The sequence below is a fragment of the Equus caballus genome, chromosome 29, assembly GCF_041296265.1.
Source record: "Equus caballus isolate H_3958 breed thoroughbred chromosome 29, TB-T2T, whole genome shotgun sequence".
Taxonomy (NCBI): domain Eukaryota; kingdom Metazoa; phylum Chordata; class Mammalia; order Perissodactyla; family Equidae; genus Equus; species Equus caballus.
This window is the reverse complement of record NC_091712.1, coordinates 30,911,856-30,934,314: the sequence shown is the minus strand read 5'-3', so window position 1 is coordinate 30,934,314 and position 22,459 is coordinate 30,911,856. Positions and strand designations below refer to the sequence as shown.

Sequence of the window (22,459 nt, the reverse complement as noted above, 5' to 3'; positions counted from 1 at the left end):
AAATCAACCACTCTTCTTGGATCCATGAGAAGTGAGGTCACAGGGTAAAATGCTGCCCCCAAATTGGAGAGACTGACAGGCAAATACAGAGAATCACCACTTATCAGAGCACCGACCTCCACGGCAACCAGTGCGAGGACAAGGAAACCGAAGCTGTAACTGGTGAATCGCGGAAGGCTCAGTGTGGACAAGGCTGAGATAAAAAAGCCAGGGGCCCCAGTCTCTGGGGGTGGGAAGGGGCACAGTTTTGCGAGTTTTATTTCCTGGATCTCTGGCCAGTTCTCAAGTGGATAACAGAGAAACTCCCCTTATGCTTCGGGCAGGGAGAAGGGGAAAAGAACCATTTTGAAAGTGCCAGAGTGTTGTGTTCTTCTTAACAAGGTCTGCCTTCAGGAGAAACTAGTTAACCGGAGTTGTCTAACTGAACTGGGGAAGGGAAACTCCCCACCCCAGCCAGCTCTAGCCATCCTGTCCTATCTACACGGGGAGAAGGAAGCTGAGAAGCATGTGCGGGGTCCATAGTGCAGAGGCATGGGCTCACTAAAGATGGGGACCTAATCCTAAGACTCTAAAACACCTCCCCCAACACCTGCTGCCACAGGACTAAAGGCCTATTCACGGCAGTTCCTTTTACCCAGAACATCATGCCCAGCTATCAAAAAAATATTACAAAACATGCTAAAAGGCAAAAACATAGTCAAAAGAGACACAGCAAGCATGAGAACCAGACATGGCAGGGCTGTTGGGATTATCAGAGCAGGAATTTTAAACAACTATGATTAATATGCTAAGGCCTCTAATTGATAAAGTAGACAGCAGATAAGAAATAGAGGGTAATGTAAGCAGAAAGATGGAAATTCTAAGAAACAACCAAAAAGAAATGACAGAGATCAAAAACATTGCAACAGAAATAAAGAATGCCTTTGATGGGCTTATGAGTAGACTGAACATGACTGAGGAAAGAATCTCTGAGCTTGAGGATGTCTCAGTAGAAACCTCTAAAACTGAGAAGCAATGAGAAGAAAGACTGGAAAAAAAGCCCCAGAACAGAACATCCAATAATTATGGGACACCTACAAAAGATGTAACAGGAATACCAGAAGAAGAAAGAGAAAAAACAAAAAGAAGAAATATTTAAAAAATAATGATCAAGAGTTTCCCCAAATTAATGTCACACATCAAACCACAGTTCCAGGGATCTCAGAGAACCCCAAACAGGATATATACCAAAAAAAAAAAAAAAAAAAACACTACACCTAGGCATATCACTTTCAAATGATATAAAATCAAAGGTAAAGAAAAGATTTTGAAAGAAGGCAGAGGCAAAAAAGACCTTACTTATAGAGGAGCAAGGATGAGAATTACATCTGACTTCTCCCCAGAAACCATGCAAACAAGAAGAGACTGGAGTGAAATATTTAAAGTGTTGAGAGAAAAAAACCACCAACCTAGAATTCTTTACTCTACAAAATTATCCTTCAAAATTGAAGGAGCAACAAAGACTTTCTCAGACAAACAAAAATTGAAGGAAGTTATTGACAATAAGCCTGCCTTGAAAGAAATGTAAAAAGAAGTTCTTTAGGGAGAAAGAAAACTACATCGGTCAGAAATTTAGATCTATCAATCTAACATGTAACAGTTCAAAACAATAATAGCAACGCTATATTCAACTAGGTATGCTTATGTATATTTACATACAATTTATAAATTAATATGTAATATGTTAATGTAATATGTAATTATACATATATACTATGTATATACATATATACTATGTGTAAATAAAATGACTGACAGCAATGATATAAGGGACAGGAATTAAAATTATTTTGCTATTTTAAGATACTCTCACTACCTGTGACGTGGTATAATGTTATTTGAAATGGAGTTGGAGTGGTTGTAAATGTAAATGCATATTGCAAACTCTAGGGCAATCACTAAAAAAAGTAAAAAAGAGAAGTATAACTGATTTGCTAAGAAAAAGGAGAAAATGGAATCATATAAATGCTCAGTTAAAACCTCAAAAGGCAGAAAAAGAGTGGAAGACAAAAATAGCAACAAAGAACAAGGGGCCAGCCTGGTGGTGTAGCGATTAAGTTCATGGGCTGCTTCGGTGGCTCGGCGTTTGCTGGTTTGGATTCTGGGCATGGGCCCACATACTGCTCATGAAGCCATGCTGTGGTGGCATCCTCCATGTAAAATAGAGAAAGATGGGCAGAGATGTTAGCTGAGGGCCAATCTTCCCAGCAAAAAGAGCAGGATTGGCGATAGATGTTAGCTCAGGTTTAATCTTCCTCAAAAAAAAAAAAAAAAGAACAAGGACAACAAATAGAAAATAGTAATACATATAGTAGATCTTTTTATTTTTTAAGATTGGCACCTGAGCTAACATCTGTTACCAATCTTACCTTTTCTTCTTCTTCTTCTTCTCTCCAAACCCCCCCAGGACATAGTCGTATATTCTAGTTGTAGGTCCTTCTGGTTGTGCTATGTGGGACACTGCCTCAGCGTGGCCTGACAAGCAGTGCCATATCTGCGCCTAGGATCTGAACCAGCAAAACCTGGGCTGCCAAAGTGGAGCATGAGAACTTAACCACTTGGCCACGGGGCCAGCCCCTCTATGGTAGATCTTACTCTAACTACATCAATCACCACTTTGAACGTCAGTGGACTAATTACATCAAATAAAAGACAGAGACTGCCAGAACAGGTTTACAAAAATGATACCCAACTATATGTTATCACAAGAAACCCACTTTAAATATAATGGCACATATAGATTAAAAGTAAATGGATGGAGAAAGATATACCATGCTAAGACTCATCAAAAGAAAGCAGGAGTAGCTATATGAACTTCCAGATAGTGCAGACTTCAGAGTGAGGAAAGTTATCAGTGATAAACAAGGGCATTACATAATGATAAAGGGGTAAATTCTCCAAGAAGACATGATCCTTAACATATATGTGCCTAACAACAGAGTGTCATAATACATGTAGCAATATAGGCAACTGATCTTTGACACAGGAGCAAAGGCAATACAATGGAACAAAGATAGTCTTTTCAACAAAAGTGCTGGAACAACTGAAAACCACATGCAAAACAATAACCCTAGACATAGACCTTACACTCTTCACAAAAATTAACTGGATCACAGACATACATGTAAAACACAGAACTATAAAACTCCTAGAATATAACATAGAATACCTAGATGACCTTGGGTATGACGATGACTTTTTAGATACAACACCAAAGGCACGATCCATGAAAGAAATAATTGATATGCTGGACTTCTTTAAAATTAAAAACTTCTGCTCTGTGAAAGACCATATCAGGAGAATAGGAAGACAAGCCACAGACTAGGAGAAAATATTTGCAAAAGACACATCTGATAAAGGATGTTATCCAAAATATACAAAAAAACCTCTTAAAACTCAATAATAAGAAAACAAATAACCCCATTAAAAAAAACTAGACCAAAGACCTCAACAGACACCTCACCAAAGAAGATATACAGGTGGCAAACAAACACATGAAAAGATGCTCCACATTATAAGTCATCAGGGAAATGCAAATTAAAACAACAATGAGATAACACTGAACACCTATTAGGGTGGCCCAAATCCAAAATACTGACAACACCAAATGCTGACAAGGTTGTTAAGAAACAAGATGTCTCATTCACTGCTTGTGGGAATGCAAATGGTATAGCCTCTTTGGAAGATAGTTTGGTGGTTTCTTACAAAACTAAACATACGCTTGCCATACAACCCAGGAATCTCACTCCTTGGTATTAACCCAAAGGAATTAAAAATGTATGTCTATACCAAAAACCTGCACGTGAATGTTTATGGCAGTCTTATTCATAATTGTCAAAACTTGGAAGCACGCTAGGTGTCCTTTAGTAGGTGAATAGATAGATAGAGTGTGGTACATCCAGTCAATGAAATACTATTCAGCACTAAAAAGAAGTGAGCTATCAAGCCACGAAAAAACATGGAGGAAACTTAAATGCCTATTACTAAGTGAAAGAAGCCGGTCTGAAAAGGTACATAGTGTATGATTCCAACTATATCACACTCTGGAAAAGGCAAAACTATGGAGACAGCACAAAGAGCAGTGGCTGCCAGGAGTTAATGGGAGAGGGAGGTATGAATAGGGGAAGCACAGAGGATTTTCAGGGCAATGAAACCATTGTGTGTGACACTATAATGATGGATATATGTCATTATACATTTGTCCAAACCCATAGAATGTACAAACCCAACAGTGAACCCCAATGTAAACTATGGACTTTGCATGATTATGATGTGTCATTGTGAGTTTGTCAATGATAACAGATGTACCACTCTGATGGGAGATGTAGATAATGGGGGAGGCTTTGCACGTGTCGGGGGCGGGGGGAAACTGAGATCTCTCTGTACTTTCTGCTCAATTTTGTTTGAACATAAAACTGCTCTAAAGGGGCTGGCCCCATGGCCGAGTAGTTAAGTTCGTGCGCTCTGCTGCAGGCGGCCCAGTGTTTCGTTGGTTCGAATCCTGGGCGCGGACATGGCACTACTCATCAAACCACGCCGAGGCAGCGTCCCACATGCCACAACTAGAGGGATCCACAATGAAGAATATACAACTATGTACTGGGGGGCTTTGGGGAGAAAAAATAAAATCTTTAAAAAAAAACTGCTCTAAAAAATAAAGTCTATTTAAAATAAAAACTTAAACTGACAGGTGGCATGTAGCATATAAAGGTAATAGCCATATGGTTAGAATTCTGTTATCTAGTGACATATTTACTAATTACAAGTGGGATATAATTTGAATCTGTCTAGGACAGACTCTAGGGTTAAGTATTTATGAAAGATTTAATCTTATTTGTGAAAAGTTGTACCTCATCATACTTTTGCCTGCTAATCTTAGCATCTCTTGATGATTCTCACCTACACCAATTATTACTGCCTAATCAATATTTTCTATTTTTGCCATTCTTTCTATATTAATTGCAATTCTAATGTAAGAAAGTTGTACCTTAGAAGCTAGTTCAAGTGTGTGGAGGGACGCAGTTCAGGTGTGTGATGGAGTTCTAATGTAATATTTACAATCATCGATAACCAGCTTTGGATATAAGACACAATTTTTCAATATTGGCTGACTCTTCAAAGATGAGGCAGGCAAAAGTATGATGAGAAACAGGATAAGCATAGTCTCATAGTATCTCTCCAAAGATACTTATTATACAAGGGGAAAATCAGTAACTTTACAGCGGGAAACCTGGCCAGTATGGCCACAAGCAAGTGATCAATGTTTAAAAAGACAGCAGGCATCATGGACCTCCTGCTATGATGTACTGAGATGAGCATGGCATCACCTGTGTGGTATTCTTGCCAAAAATACATTCCTCAATCTAATCATGAGCTGACATCAGACAGATCTAAGTGCAGGGACATTCTTCAAAATGTCTAGCCAGTACTCTTCAAAAGCATCGAAGTCATGACAGCAAAGCAAGATCAACGGACTGTCACAGATTTAAGGAGACTAAGGAGGCACAACAATGAAATGCAATGTGGGATCCTGCATGAGATCTTGGACTAGAAAAGGAACACTAGTGGGACAAATGGTGAAATTCTATTAGAATCTACTAGGTCTATAGATTAGCAAATAGCTAATCGTACTACAGTTATATAAGATGTTAATATTAGGGGGAGGCGTATGGGACTCTCTGTACTATTTTTGCAACTTTTCTGTCAGTCTGAAATTATTTTCAAGAAAAAGTTAAGAAAAAAATCTTGTATAGTTTTACTCGTTTTTTTTTTTTTTTCAGGGATAAAGGGTTAATAATTTAGCCAATATTACAGAGAAATCTGGGAGGCGGTAAGTGTAGATTTTGAATTATAGAATCAGAGAGCTCCAGAGTTTAAAAAGACCCTTGGAGAAGCATTCCATCTATCCACACCATGTTCAAGTAAGGAAAATAAGACCCAGAAAGGTTGAATTACTAAAGTCACATTGTCTTGGGAGAACAGGTCTAGAATTGAAGTCTTTCATCTCTGCATTCATTTTTACTTCTACTTTATGACACTACTCAATTCAAATCCTTCAAGTCCAAGAACTTTTTCAGTTGACGTAATTAAATCAATTTAATCTAAATTCCTAAGATATTTTTACAAGAAACATAATATTCTAAATTCTAACGTGTTTATAATGAAACTATGAAAATCTCGCTCAATGAGAATACAGTGTTTTGCTTTTCATCAAAACTTGAGTAGTAGTTTGAGAAGTAAAAATAAACTTTGACTATAAGATCTGAACTTAGTTCAACTAAACTTCAAATCAATTTCAAGGAGCTCAAGGTTTGATTAAAATGCATTATTCCTTTTGGTTAAAGCTACCCTTTTATTTGTTCTCTTGTGTAGATTTTCTCTTGCTTGGCTGTTTGCTTTATACACATACACACACACACACACACACACACTCACAAACACACAAAGCACTCATTAAAAGAGATGATGAGTCATTTTACTTCATTTGGTTTAATTGTCTGAGGCGGCTTCATGATATAATCATCGTATATTAGGGGCCTGAACGAGACGATAGTCTTGGCATTCAGCCCATGTTTTTCTTCAGTTTTACAGCCTGGGAGATTTCTGCTCCTCAACCAAACCTGGACTTCCCCTCCCCCACCATGCGACGTCTGGACTGTGCATTTAGCAGATGGCCTTGTTATACAATCATGTTTAATGGGATTAGACAAGATGAGTGAATTTTAGGGATTCCTGACTATCACAGCTGTTTCTTCTCTGAAATGCTTTCACTCAATTAATGTATACAAGATACTCCCCTAGTCAACCCTAGTTTTCCAATGAGCACCAACATAAAACCCGGAACACATCTGTATTTTGAGTAGGAAAAAGAATTATGGTGCCAGAAACAAAAATATTTATGACCCCCATTTATATATGTGTGCTGATGACCATATTTATTGTAAGAAGTCTAGAGAATTACTGAGCGGTTAAGTTAGATGTTAGGAAAATTATTCAAAGTATTATTTCTATAGTAGAGTCTCTATATTTCCACAACGAAGTCTCTATATGTCTGTCCATTATACCAAACTTTTCTTGGGTACCCTGGATCAAAATTCCAGAATCATCTTTAACATCACCTCTTCCTTACTCACTCCCACCTCCTCTACCTTCCCTCTCAGCCAGTCCTTACTAAGTCTTGTCTCCTTTTCATTTTTACATTATTTCCTCAGTTCCTTCCTTTCAATTGCCATTGTCATCACCATAGTTAGGGCCTAATTTACATGAAATGAAATATTCTTAAATGGCTAAGGGGCTGAGCATTTTTCATTCCTGGCACTCAGTACGTCACAGTAGTGAGATGTACAAGAAGTCCATTATGCCTCATCTCCCACTTAAAGGTGGAAGTAGGATGGGGTGAGTGGTGGAATTACATCTTAGGAGGGCAGCAACTTATGATATTAGAGAAGCTTCTAGTGAGGGTGCAGCAGCAGGAATTTTATGAGTGGTTCTCAACTGAGCAGAGTCTCAATAGCTATGTTCATATTCTCATATTCCTATTTGTCTGGAACAGAGGAAGCAAGTATAGTAGTGTAAATTACGATTGGGTACCATGGAAATTGAGTAAGCAAAAGAAGATATCAACTAATATGCATAAAAAATACCTCCAAGATATAGAGTCTTGTCTTAAAACTTGATTGAAGAGTTGCCATTTATTAAACTATGTTCTACATAACTCATTTTAGCTTAAATGTATCATCTCATTTCATATTATATAAATAATCTCATTCCCTCTTTATACCAACATATTATTATCTAATTTTACAGGTAAGGAAATTGGAGTTTAGAGAGGTTAAGAAATGGCTTCACTCTTATACAGCCAGGAAGCAGAGGAGTTAAGTTTTAAACCTACGCGTCCATCTCCAGAATCTTAGAATGCAGTTTTTCAACATCTTATGTGGCCCAATAAGTCTGTGAAGTATAAAGTAGCTTTGATTCTGTTCATGTGAATCAAATGGATTTCCGTTCCTATTCTAAGCCGTTTCACAACATTTTGTAAAAATCCTCTCCCAATCCAGACAGTGCAAGCACACGACCCAGGGAAGTAGGTATTATTAGCCCCATAATACCAGATAAGGAAATGGAACCTCAAAGAAATCAAATAACTTGTCCAGTGTCACAGAGCTCATCAGTGGTGGATGGGACTCTGAACCCAGGCAGCCAGATTTCTTTTCTCCTGTCCACAGCCACTCTGCTAACTTTAATATGGTGATTTTTATATTGGTTTGATGTTTCCCAAAAAGAAAGAAGTGGGGTGTCATCCAATCTTACCCCATACACTCTCCTGCTGTGCACATGCACGTACATACAAAAAATACACACACACGCACGCGCACACACACAGACATATATATATATAACTGTGAGTATATGTATGTGTGCCTGAGAGAGATTCAAAAATAATATTCCAATGGACATGAACTGTATTTTCCAGCAATGGCTGGAATGCTTTGGACTCTTAATTATCAGTAGTAACAGTTGCTATAATTCCAATAATGTCAGTAATTAATTGGCCCTATGCCTGCTCTTTGCTAGTGTTCTTTTTCCCTAAGGCAAGAAGACTATCTGGTCCTGCTCAAATACAGAACATCTGTAATGTGCAGAAGAGATCGTGTGACGAAGAGTAAATATAAATCAAACCACCTTTTGCACGTCTGTGCTTTTGATTATTGCAGGTACTCTGTGAGCTGATTTCTAGTCAGTCTGGGGATGGAAAAAATATATATCAAACATCATAATCAACTTTATTCTTTCTTCCTGTAAAAGGCAGCTGGGTTGTGTCAAGAACATGGAAAGAGTTCTTGCTGCTGTCTAACAAATGGGGCCATGTGTGTGCCCTGCCATAATCATAGGTAGATTTCATAGCAGCTGGCCCATAAATGGATAAGAAGGCAGGTAACGAAGACCGGGGAAGCCAATGCTGCTATGCTTTTAGAAATAGCTGCTAAGCATTCGGGCACCTAAAATGAGTGACAAGTGTTCACTCAGGAATGGGTAAAAACCCACCTGAACCCCATCAGAAACCATCTCTTTTGGTAAGCACAGCTTTTCAAGTGTGTTACATACCATAACAATTCCAACTGGTTTGACTCATTCGATTCAGAATCTCAAACCTGTTTGCTTCACATTGTTTTCGCATGAATTCTGCAGGCGACCGGGTAGGTAAAGTGACAGGGTTTGGGATTTTGTTTCTCATCTATTTAGAACGGAGGACCCAGAACAGGGCCACTGAAAGCCCACATCATGCCTGTGTGTGCGTTTAAAAAGACACCCCTGTTCCCTCCCTTGGTATATGAATTTGCCCCCACTTGTCTCTTGGCTGGGCACAACCTGCATATCATTTGCAGCAGCCCTGATCATGGAATTAGCCTGGGTTCTGGAAGTAATGTCAGGAGACTCGAAGGTGCCTGTATATGAAGCCACAGAGCTTGTACATTTTCTTCAGGTGATTCATTTGATTAAGACCAAATAATTATAAGATGTCTAAAGGCCAACAATATTTTTCTCATAATATGCTTTTAAAATTCACAAGCATAATCTTCAGCAACTGTGCTTGAAGCTTTTCAAATGTTATATACTATTCTATTCCAAAAAAGATCTGTATTTGAATACTTAAATATTTCACAAATTTGCAAATTCTTCTATTCTAGGATATCCTGGAGAAAGCCAACACAACAGCCAAGATACAAAAAGAATTATTCATCAATCCAGTGTGAAGGCACCACTCACGTCCTTCATTTCCTGAGTTTATAATTTGACAGACTGAGAAAAAGACCCTGAGCAGGTGACAAGAGGGTTCAGAAAGCTTTGGGCAAGGACTCCAGATCCTAAATCACTGATGAGGAAGTCTGACCAGATCCCACTCACTCCTTGTGCTGGCGTCAAGCACAGCCACCACCTCAGAGCCTGCCCCGCTCAGTGCCTAGAGACCCTGGCTGAGCCTTGGGCCTCCCATTTCCTGGAGCATCCTACCCATGCTACTCCGCATTACCCCTGCATGGGCCAAGACATCTCAGACTCGGGGGGGAAAGATCATCATTTTCCCCACAGTTCTGCTTCTTCTCAACATTCCCTGTTTCAGTGAATGCACCACCATCCAGCTAGCTGCTAACTCCAAAAAACTGGAAGTCACTCAAAATCCACCCTCTCTTTCGCCCTTGCCCCCACCTCCCCATACAACAGTCACTAAGTCCTGTTGAGCCCATCTCCCAAAAAACTCTTGCATCCATCCACTTTCCCACACCCCACTGCCACTGTGTGGGTTCAGGCCACTGTCATCTCTAACTGAGCAGCATCAATAGGGTGCCCTACCAGTCCATTCTCTGCACCACAGCCAGAGCGCCACTTCTAAAGTGCCTTCTCATTCTCCTCAGTATAAAGCCCAAATCGAGAATGGCTTCTCCATCTGGCTCCAGCTTACCTCTCCAGCCTCACATCCTATTTATATACCAGTGATGCAGAATGGCTTTTAGTGGTTCTGGTAGCCATGCATTCTTACTAGCTCTGGGCTTTCACATCTGCTGTTCCCTCTGCTTGTCTCTACCCTGTGGCCATCTGTTACTCAGCCTTCATGTGAGGTTAACTTAGAGGTGTCTTCATACGGGAGTCTTCCCCCGCCTCTGTAGATGGGGAAGAGCATCCTTCCCACAGGTCCCATGGTAAGCTCTACTTTTCCCATTACAGTGCTGCTCACATTTTGCTGTAATTGTTTAACTGTCTGTCCTTCTTCCCTAGGATGTCAGCTCTGCAAAGGCAGTGACTTGTGTCTGCCTTGTTTGCCACTGCCCCCCCCCAAGTCCCAGCACAATGTCTAGTACATAGCAGATGCTAATACATATTTTTTGACTGAATTAATTTCTTATTTTTCCTTAAACATTGAAACAAAAGGAACACAAAAATATTGCTGAGCAATTTGAAAATCATTTTTATTATTTCTTTTTTTTTCTTTGGTGTGCTAACGTCTATTACCAATCTTCCTCTTTCTTGGTTGAGGAAGACTGTGTCTGAGCTAACATTGTGCCAATCCTCCTTTATTTTATACGTGGGATGCTGCCACAGCATGGCTTGATGAGCAATGTAGGGCCACGCCCAGGATCTGAACCTCCAAACCCCAGGCTGCAGAAGCAGAGCATGTGAACTTAAATGCTATGCCACTGGGGCGGCCCCTATTATTTCATTTTTAAAATACAATAAATTTTTCTTTTATTTTTTTCATATCTTACTCTAATTCCTATTTCCTAGGGCCATTTTTCTTTGTTTTGTTTTGTTTTACAGGGCAGTCGGAGTGGATACCTATTGGAATACCTGCACAGTCCCCAAGTCAACTTGTACTTTTTTGGAAAATGTCACCCTTTGCCTCAGAGCCTGTCAGATTCCCTTCCCCAGGATGTGGGACTAAGATAAACTGGAGACAGTCTCTTTGAGTGAGTACAACTGCTACATGCAAACTGTGGAACTCCAGTACTATGTGCTCAGAGAAATATGGTTGGCAGAGAGAGGAAAGCAGATAGTCAGAGAGAAGAAAAGACCAGAGTAAGAGAAAAAAAGAAAGTCCTGACAATCTTGGATCCCAGTCAGTCCCTGTCAGGGACCTGGCAGAGTCCCTGTCCTTAGGTTCCCTTGAGGTATTCCTGTAGCCTTAACATAAATATCTCCTTTTATGGCTTAAGCCAGGTTAAAGTGTGTTAAGTCCTAGCAAACATGATACTATATTTTAAATGAAAGTCAGTGAGGCATCATTTTAAATGCACAGATAACTTTCACGAAATGTAGAGGAGTACATGAAAAGTTAAACATTTTCAATGGGCCTTCCTTAATCTTCCCAGATGAGGCCGTAGTGTGTGGTGCACCCGAGCATCCCCATGGTGGTCACCTCACAGAGGCAACCTGGAGAAAAGAGCCTTGGGTTGGTTTGACCCCCCAGTAAAGAACAAATGAAATGCCAGAGCTTAGCTAACAGGTTCTTGCCAAAAGAAAAGCAGCACATCTGCCTACTGTAGGCATGGGAACCGAACACAAAGACTTGAGAGCAGCGTTTCTCAAAGTAGGGTCCTGGGTAAAACCACAAATCCGTGAACCCCATCCCATACTTGGTAAATCAAAACATCTGAGAGGTGCCGTGCAGTTAGCCATTATTAAGAAACAGGAGGTGACTGGTGTGCTCACTGTTTCAGAGCTCGTCACTCAGGATGTGGTGTGAAGACCAGCAGCAATGGTATCAACTGGGAACTTGCTGGAAATGAGGACTCTGTCCCACCCAAATGACCTAGTGAATCAGGATCTGCATTTGAACAAGGTGCCCAGGTGATCCACATGTTCATCAAAGTGGGGAACCCTTGCTCTAGAGCCTTAGTTCCCAGCTGGCTTGCACATTGGATTCACCCAGGTCACTTAAACACGTTACCATAGTCTGAGTTCCACCCATAGAGATTCTGACTTAATTGGTCTGGAGGGTGACCTCAGTACATGCATTTTTTTTTTTTAAAGATTTTATTTTTTTCCTTTTCCTCCCCAAAGCCCCCCGGTACATAGTTGTATATTCTTCATTGTGGGTCCTTCTAGTTGTGGCATGTGGGACGCTGCCTCAGTGTGGCTCGACGAGCAGTGCCATGTCCGTGCCCAGGATCCGAACCAACGAAATACTGGGCCGCCTGCAGTGGAGGGCGTGAATTTAACCACTCAGCCATGGGGCCAGCCCCCAGTACATGCATTTTTGAAAGTTCCCCAGGTGATTCTAATATTCAGCCAAGATTGAGAACCACTGCTTCTAGAGGATGACCAGATAGACACATCCTAGAAGGAAGTCAATTTGTTGAATGGATTTTGAAACTCATAGAAGGCACAAGAGTCTGAAGGCAGAGTTCCTTTGATTTGAAAGAGCAGGATCCCAGAGAAAAGGAAAATTGTATTTCTTTTTAAGTTCCAGAAAGGACTGGTTTGGAAAATCACAAGACAGATCATCGAGGCCTAGAACATAGAGTTTATAAAAGGAACTTTGGGTTTGGAAAGAATGCCACCCAATAAAGAAGGCTTTTGCTACTTTCCAGGCAAAACCCAAGAAGACTGAAACCCCATTAAGTGCTGAAGTAACATGGTGCCTAGGCGGAAACTGGCAATGGCTAAAGGAATAATCTAGGTATATAAACCTAAGGGCAATCTCAGAAACCTGAGACCCAACCTGAGAATATCTGAGTCCCAACGGTGGCACCACTTGCTGAAAGTGGACCAGAAGAGGCCAAAATAGGATGACAACCCAGGACATGTGGAACTTTTGAGAGTAGTCACTACACAGACACGGAATTAACCAAGGAAGATTGAGCAAAGACCACGAGAGATGGAGCTAGAGGCCAATAATGACAGATGATGCCCTGGGGCCAGATGCTTCTTTTCCAAATCCCCAGACAGAAGGCACATCCCCTGCTACTCCATTCCTTGGGAGAGTGGCTGCTGAGGCAGGAAGGAGAGAGTCTTAAATCTGAATGAACGTGTACCCAAATGAGCTTAAGTCTGAATCTAGAAGTGACTGCAAGGTTAGGGTTTTCCACCATGATGGACCTGGAGGCTTGAGAAGCTAAATGGAATTCATGTACAGGAAAATGAGGAAAGTTATCTGTCTAATTTCTGAATTATGCCTGCAAATTTCAAATCTGCTATGCTAGTGGACAGGACCTTGTCGCCTGTCTATAAGGCAGTTTCCCTTTTGATGGATTCTTGGCAACTTGACGTCAAGATAAAAAGGCTTCTTTGAGGGGCATTCTTGGCATTCTTTTTGCAAGAAGACGAGGATTAGGGAATATGTTATAGGATCATGAATCACAAGATATCCATGTTCTCATTTGAGAGGCAGAATTGGGACCAGAACCCGGGTCTAGTAACTAAGATGTAGAGAGAAACTCTGAAGGTCTCAAGACTATCTTGAGGGATAAAAATTCAAAGAAGCGGCATTAATGGTCCTGTCTTAGTAAAGAATTTTTACTTTACAGACGGACAGGTACACTGCGTTAACATCATTAGTTATTATAAACTGAATCAGATAAAGTTATCAACCAGTGAATGGCTTCAATGACCTTTTTCTGATTGTTAAGAAGGGATGCAAAGGACATAACTAATAGGTGATCCATTACTAACATTGCACTTACTTTAACTCCTCTTTTCCCTCCACAGCTACTTTTTGCCCCTCCTCCCTGGAGAGAATATTGAGAGAAAAGGTGCTTCATGTTCCTTTCCTTCTTGTCCCTTATTTAGGAGACTTCAACAGAAGTCAATGGACTGGCTATGCATCGGTACATCCTTATTTCCTTTACGTTGTGGAGGCACAGCCATCTGTCCATCAGATTTCCTTGGTACTAAGGGAAGACGATGGCAAGCAGAACGCATAGCAATAACTTTCTAAATTAACTGTTTATCTAAAGTTGCAACCCAGGAGTTGAATTTCATTAAGCACCTTGACATATTTTGGGAAGGAATCACATAAAGGACCTAATTTTTGGATTACTTAAAATAGAATATATTATGTATGAGTCCCTCAGTAAAAAACTAACCATCATTGATTAGACTAATATAATACAAGCTGAGAAAATAAATTTTAGATACTCTTGTAATTGCCACAGGAAGAAAGTATTGGCATACAATATAATACTAAATCCGCTTTGAGCCCACTATGATGTCTTTGTTAGTGCCATGAAAGATTTCTGGCAAATCTATAAGAATTTGTTGCAGTATTTTTGCCTAATCCAAGAGGGGGAGAAAAAGCCAAAGGATTGAAATTAGTGATGTATATTTAGGCAGTCAGTTGATTGGAATGCTGCCCCAAACCAGAGAAAGCTCTACATGTGGAAAATATCCACTTAGGGGAGGGGTGGGAGAAAGAGACAAGGTTTTAATAAACAGTTAAAGCTGTCAGTTGACTATTAATGATTTCTAAGAATTTATTGAAACCATCTTAAAATAACCAACATAAAAGTAAAAATTGAACCATAAAACCAAGAAGTCTAATGTTCTCTGCTAAAAACCCTGATTACTCAATCTCTTCAGACAAATCCATATTTCCATATAGTATGCAGAAAACATGAATTATCTCTGTGCTGTATGGATTTCCATGAGTCCTCAATGTGAATTAGGTAATCACCAATAGTTTACGATCTCTATCATGAAGCAGTTCTTTCTGTTCCACTCAAAAATATTCAATCTATCTTTGGAAAACCACAAAACATGGCTGGAAAATACATGTGCTCTAAAAATGTGAGCTTTCCAATAGAAATGCTGAGACTCATAAGTTAATAGGCATTATGAGCTCAAAAGAGAATTACAGGGTTAAAATAAATTGCTTAGGAAAGACTCTCATGCGAGCTGTCTTTGTCAAGGGAGACCAGATTACTGAGGGGTTTCAAATAAAAACTTGTTGCAAAGTTGACAAGTTTTATGTCCATTGAAGTTTTTTAAAAGCATCTTGCCTTTCTAACATTGTCTCTTGCCAAGAAAAGGAGGGTTTGTTTTGTCTGCCTTTAGATTCTCGTGAAGTCACTTTGGAATCATACACAAGAAACCTGTGCCATTGAGCTTTGCCCTTGGCTTTGTGAAAGAACTGCTTGCACATGATGCATTTTCCAGAGAAGGGGCTCTCTGGGCAGTGGATTCTTTCTCTTGGGGAAAGAAAGAAAACCTTACCTGGGTAATCATTCTTGTCGATGTCTGAATCTCCTCTTAAAGTAAAGCCGAATCCGGAAGGGACGGCCTGTGAGGCCCACACTCCTTGCAGGATTTGGGAAGGCTTGGTGTTTAAGCCATCCTTGTTCCCGTTGTAAATGAGCACTTTGCCTCTTTGATCCTTGCCTGCAAAGGGTGCACCGATGGCAATGTCTACAAGCAGAGACGCATAAACATATTTTTGAAATAAAGAAGAGTGTTTTCGAAATAGAATTAAATATCATTGAAGAGCATTATCATGAAGTCCAAAGGGCTTATTAAGTTTTCCATAAAAATTTTGTAGTCACACAGTAGCGATAAATTATTTGTTCTCTCTTATCCGTCCAGCAAATATTTACCAAGTGACTACTATGTGTCGGATGCAGTGGGTACAACAGTGAACCAGACACTGCTTTTAGAAAGTTGACATTCTAGTGTGGATAATACACAATTTGGATAAATAAATAATCAAGAAAAGATGAAGAGTGACAAATGCTATGTAGAGAATCTTAAAAGTGTTGATGTGATGGAGAGTGGCTGGATTCTTCTTTAGATTAGGAGGTCAGTCAAGGTATCTCTAAGGCCGATATTGAAACTGAAATCTAGGGACAAGACAGGACTGACCACGTGAAATCAGAGGGAAGCGCAGAAGGAACCGCTGTGCAAAGGCCCAAAGGTGGAGGGAGCTTGGCCCATTTGAGGAGCAGCCAGAGGGTAGCCTACATGAACACTTAGTGAGGGACAGTGAGAGCTGGCTCCATCACTGGTGGGTAGATCAGGTGAGGCACCTGGGCAGTGTACCTGAGAATTTCTTGTTAAAAGAAATAACCTCTTTCACAAAGGTTATATCATTTAATGAATGATTACATCATCCCATGTGGTAGGCAAGACCCATTTTATAGTTGAAGACACTGAGAAACCTAGAAGGAGCCCTACTGCCCAACTCCCACTTAAATATAGTACTGAATGATAATAACCTTCCACACATTGTGTTCATCAGAAGTCTTCTAAACAGTACACACAAATGCTCAGTTTTACATGAGAAAGATGACCAATCACACAATAACGTAACAGTCCACCCAAGGGAATGACAGTATCTGTCCTCATTTTATCATTCATTCATTTCTCTTTGTTCCTAGGTAAGTCTGTTGAGGCTGGATAAATCGTGAATTTTGGCCACATGACCATTATGAGGCTTTGACCACAGAATGAGGATCATAAATCCACTTTCATTTAACAGGTAAAGATAAGTGATCTAACAACTCAGAATGTTGTAGAAAATAAAGATATTGTCACATGGTAGGTAGGTGGAAAGGCGCACTTTCTTCACTTCCTCTAAGTCAATGAGTCTACATCTGTCCCCTAGTTTTGCCCCAGTTTGGCATTATTTTACCCTCTTTATACCCAAGGACCACCAAGGCTCATAGAGGCAGAATCCCTTTTATGTCATTAAAACTGCCTCTCTTTCCTCTTAAAAATATCATTAAGGGTGCTAGAGAAAAGACAAACAGAAAAAAATATGATGAATATTTAGATAATTTACCATTATTTATTTTACTAGGATGCTCAAGAATAGGGCAGTTTTTGAAAGCAGCAAATCAGTTAAAAATGAGCTTGTATTTTCAAAAAAATTTTCCTGCTACCATGAGCTTTTAATATGCATTTATGTTTTATGGGACTTTAAAAATGGGTAACCATACATTGCTGAGACATGTTTTTTCAAAGAAATCATAAAAGTACAATACCACTTGCCAAAGGTACTAATGAATACTGATCTGATGCAAATATACCCTAGGCTATTTTATTGGAACAAATTACTTCCTCAAACTTCAAGAAACCCACCATTCCTTGGTTCTTAATTTAAAGGTCCTGAAAATGGATGAAAAATTTTGTGTGAGCTTGCACATTTTTCTGAGGAGAGGCTACTTAGCAGGCATTCACAAATTCCTAACTTAAAGAACCACACTCCTAAACTAGGAATTTAACACTACTTTACTGCAAACCTTGAAGCTACCTTCCAGCTAAAGTTTACAGACCAATTAAAATTCAGCCTAACCTGTATATAACCCATACGGGTTAATCAGAAGGCAGCATACTTGCTGATATATCGACATGTATTTCTTTGTATAGATGCTGTACATATAGAAGATTTTCTAGTTCTCTTCAAGTCACTAAATCCAAATATCAATTTGAAAAGTAATTGCTGCCTTTATTTAGAGCTGTTATATGACTCCTTAAACCAAGGTGAAAAAATTTCCATGTAACATCCATATCAGCCAAAACGTATAAACTCTAAATTGCTTTGAGATTTTTGATGATTTATTAAAAACCAATAATAACTGTACCACACACACCACTGAGAATACTTTAGGATGCCCGTTGTTTACTTCATATAGCAGTTACATGAAATTAACGTAAACAGTTACTTAAACTACTTGCACACGTTTACGTTTGTGTGAATTACCATTGTATCCATCTTGGTTCAGATCTCCTAAATGTGCCACAGCACTACCGAATCTCCCGAAAACCTCAGTGCCCGTGAGGACCTGTGGGTCTCTGAAGACGAGAGCGCTCACTTGCAAATACAGGTAAACTTGTCCTACTTCTTTAGGGTTGCTCTCAAATTCGCGTTCCATAAAGAGAGGTGCCCCAATCAACACGTCATCCATTCTGCAGGGAACAAAGAGCGAGGTCAGTGCACTGGCAGGAGTGAGATTCTTTTCGGTACATTTTAATCAAATAGATTAGTACATTTCCACTGGTATTTTTCCTTTTCCAAGGGACATTTCACAGTCATCATATTTCTTTCATTGCTTTGTTATGTCTATGGAATAGGATGCTGGAAGGAAATAAGAGTTGTTAAATTATCACATTGAGCTTTTTAACTATGTTAAAAATGCATAGAAAACTTCAAGAAAACCACAGATATTTTACCCTTTTCAGCTTTTTAGTGCATTTCCAGAAACTTTAGTTACCCAAGTAAAACATACCAAAAAGACCTAAATAGGTTTTTCTAAAAGTAGATTAGAGGTTGCCTACAATTTATATAACTATACATTTAAACTATGAAGTTTTCTTGTAGTAATAAGGTTTAAAATAAATTTTGTTTTCCTCTTTACTCTGGTTACTTCCATTTAAATAAAACAGAGTTCAGAAGGGGTTATAGTACTGGCTAGAAAGAAAGAAAACAAAATTTTCATCCCTAATGAGAATTTATAGTTATTTTTTATAAATGGAGATATTATAGTAGGATACTAATAGATAATTTTTAAGGTTGAAAAAATTCAAGAAACAAACAGCTATGCAAATTATTTAGAGATGACGACATAGCTACTAGGAGAACAAAATATAAAAGTAGTTAAAAGTATTTTCTTCACAGAGAGAGCCAGATGGTCATGAAGAGAAACACAACAAAGAATTCTAAGCGATTTCATTTTTTAAAAACGTATGCATGAATTATTTTTATTTTAAAGTTTTTAAGAAAAGTCACATCAACCAAAATTCATAATTTGATCTATACTAATGATCTCTACGGAAATTTGTCTGAAGACACACCTATCCTGGGATGTGCCATAATCCGAAGAATGACTGAGGCAGAAATACAATTCTGCATTTGACTTTTATGCCTATATAGATTAGGTAACACGTGGAGGTTCGCCAAGTAAACCAAAAATATTGTCATTAATCTAAAAGGCAGGGATGAGGTGGGAACAGTTACTGAGAACAAGAAACCTCCTTTAAGATCTGAGCAATCTACAAGACACTGCAATATCACTCTGATTTGCCTCTCTCCAACTTTCTTGCCTTCCCTCTAGTGTTCCTCTACTGTCTATTTCTCAGCATGATTCAAGAGATATCCGTGTACCGACTATGTTTAAGATATTGTGATAAGTAATGTCAAGAAAATAATGACTATTAGGTCAACTCTGTTCCTCATTAATTTACAAGTCCTAATCAAGTTACAAATTGCTACTCATATAGTTGTAAACAAGGCAGAGTGGGAAAAATTAGATGAATAATCCAAACTCAATGCTGGAGATCCCGGATGGGGGAGAGAGCTGGCACTTCAAGAGACTTCATGAAGGCTCATGGAGGAGATGGTTTGGGACCTGGGTAGGATTCTGACAGGTGGATCTAGAGGAAGGCTTTCCAGGTGGCAGTGCTGTAAGCCAAGGCAAGTGTCCCTGAGCAGAGTCAGGGAACAGTGAGTGGTTCAGGTGGGCTCCATGCTAGAAGGATGCCAAAGATTTTAATTGGAAAAGTAAAATATACAAAGAATTCTTAAAACTCAATAACATGAAATAGCAATAATAATAATACTTAACATAAAATATAATCTAATTATATATTATATGACAATATAATATATATAATCAATATTATATATATAATCTATATATATATATAATCAATATTATATGTATATAATATATAATAGGAACAATAAGAAAACAACCCAATTAAATATTGGGAAAAGATTTGAACAGATACCTCATCAAAGAAGATATACAGATGGCAAATAAGCATATGAAAAGATGCTCAATATCATATATCATTAGGGAATTGCAAATTAAAACAACAATGCCATATCACTACACACCTATTAGAATGGCTAAAATCCAAAACACTGACAGCACCAAATGCTGACAATGATGTGGAAAAACGGGAACTCTCTCATTCATTGGTGGTGGGAATGCTAAATGGCACAACCACTTTGGAAAACAGTCTGGTGGTTTCTTAAAGCTAAACATAGGTTTACCACATGATCCCATAATCAGACTCCTAGGTAGTTACCCAAATGAGTTGAAAACTTACGGCCATACAAAAACTTGCAATTGCCAAAAATTAGAAGCAACCAAGATATCCTTCAGTAGGTGAATGGATAAACAAACTGTGATACATCATATAACAGCATATTCTTCAGCAATAAAAAGAAATGAGCCACCAAGCCACAAAACAACATGGAGGAACTTTAAATGCATATTACTAAGTGAAAGAAGACAGTTTCAAAAGGCTACAGACTGTATGATTCCAAGTTCATAACACTCTGGAAAAGGCAAAACTGTAGAGACAGTAAAAAGATTAGTAGATGGCAGGGGAAAGAGAAGTGAGAGGGATGAATAGGTGGGACACAGGGCATTTTTAAGGCAATGAAACTATTCTATATGATACTGTAGGTCAATACATGACACTAGGCAGTCAACAAAACCCATAGAACTGTACAACACAAAGAGTGAACCCTAATGCAGACTATGCACTTTATTCAATAATGTATCAACATGGGTTCATCAATTGCAACCAGTGTACCACACCAATGAAAGAAGTTAATAATAGTGGAATCTGAGGGTGGAGGGGGCAGGGAGGATATGTGAACTCTGTGTACTTCCTGCTCAATTTTTCCATGAACCCAAACTACTCTAAAAGAAATAAAGACTACAAAAAACAAAAAAAAAAAGATAATTGGAAAAGTAAGTTGAGTCCAGATATGAGAAAAGCATGAGTTTTGATGTCATTTTGATCTAGATTTAAAACCTGGATCTTTTAGTAACTAGTTGTGTCGTATTGAACAAGTTACATTACCTCAAAAATGTGAATATAGAAATAAGTTATGCAGTGGATACATCACTAAAGATCTCTCTCTTTGCGTGTGTCTCTTTCTCTACAAATGTGCACACACACACATACACACAAGTTAGACAATGATATTTAATAAATGATAGGTATTATGAAGGCACTGGGCTAGCCATTGAAGGGAATACACAGTATTTTTACATTATAGCAAGGTTAACAGAAAGAGTTCCTGTTAAAATGCATTCCCCTTCTCGCTTTCCCACCTTGTAGGAGCCAGAAACAAGGTGAAATGTAACTTTGGGATAGTCTGGGACTTCGAGCCACTTCTAGAATAGGCTCTTACTTGTCTCCCACAGTAGGAGACACAACACATGGAAAAGCCCTTGAGCTGTTACTTGGCCAACTTGTAAGAAGGAAGTGGGGGCTGTGATAGACAGACCCGAGGAATGGCTATTATTTTGGTTTCAGATTCCAAAACATAAGTTGGATTGCTATACTTAGGTAAAACGTTTTCTTAAAAATGTTCTGGGTACGTTTACTTAAAAAACAAATCCCATTGCTTGCCAACCTACTGTGCTTCAGGCTAAGAGGAGCAAGGATTGCCCCTTTCCAGCCCCTGGACTTCCCTTGCAGAAACCTGGTTGCCTTTCTTTCTGTTATTATTATTGCCAGTATGAAGCCAGTATGAATATTACTTTCATTTGTTAAACACCCAGTTGTGTGTGTTGCTGCCTTATAGTTCAAAGATGTCTAAGATCATTGGTTCTCTACTGCAGAGATTGAGCGGGGCCATTTTCTCGTTCTATAAAGAAGGAACAAAGCCATATAATTGGTCCCTGAGGGATGAACATGACTTGGGACTGACACAATTGGCTCAGTACATTTCTCACTGGCAACACTAAGTTCTAGAAACAGGAAATTATTCGACCTATCATTGTGAAAGATAGCACATCCCAGGACTCTTTGGATTCTGGGAGTATTATAACAGCACTGATTTACTTTCTTATATTTCCCTAGATATTTAAGTGTAAGTCTTCTAAAATTTTCCAAAGGCCAAAAAAAGAGAAAGGCATTTGTTTTTAATTTATAATTGTGTTCTCATAAGGGTGAGAGACAATAACTGTCT

The 22,459-nt window shown here is 39.0% G+C and overlaps 1 protein-coding gene across 1 annotated transcript in view; it reads right to left on the bottom strand.

Moving 5' to 3' along the window:
• ITGA8 (integrin subunit alpha 8) overlaps positions 1-22,459 on the bottom strand; it is a 165,594-nt gene that overhangs the window by 88,903 nt on the left and 54,232 nt on the right. The window contains exons 12-13 of the mRNA XM_001916359.5: positions 18,227-18,432; positions 15,745-15,936 (exon numbers count right to left, since the gene is read on the bottom strand). Of these exons, the coding sequence (XP_001916394.1) occupies positions 15,745-15,936; positions 18,227-18,432 (398 nt within the window). The remainder of the gene's footprint in view (positions 1-15,744; positions 15,937-18,226; positions 18,433-22,459) is intronic.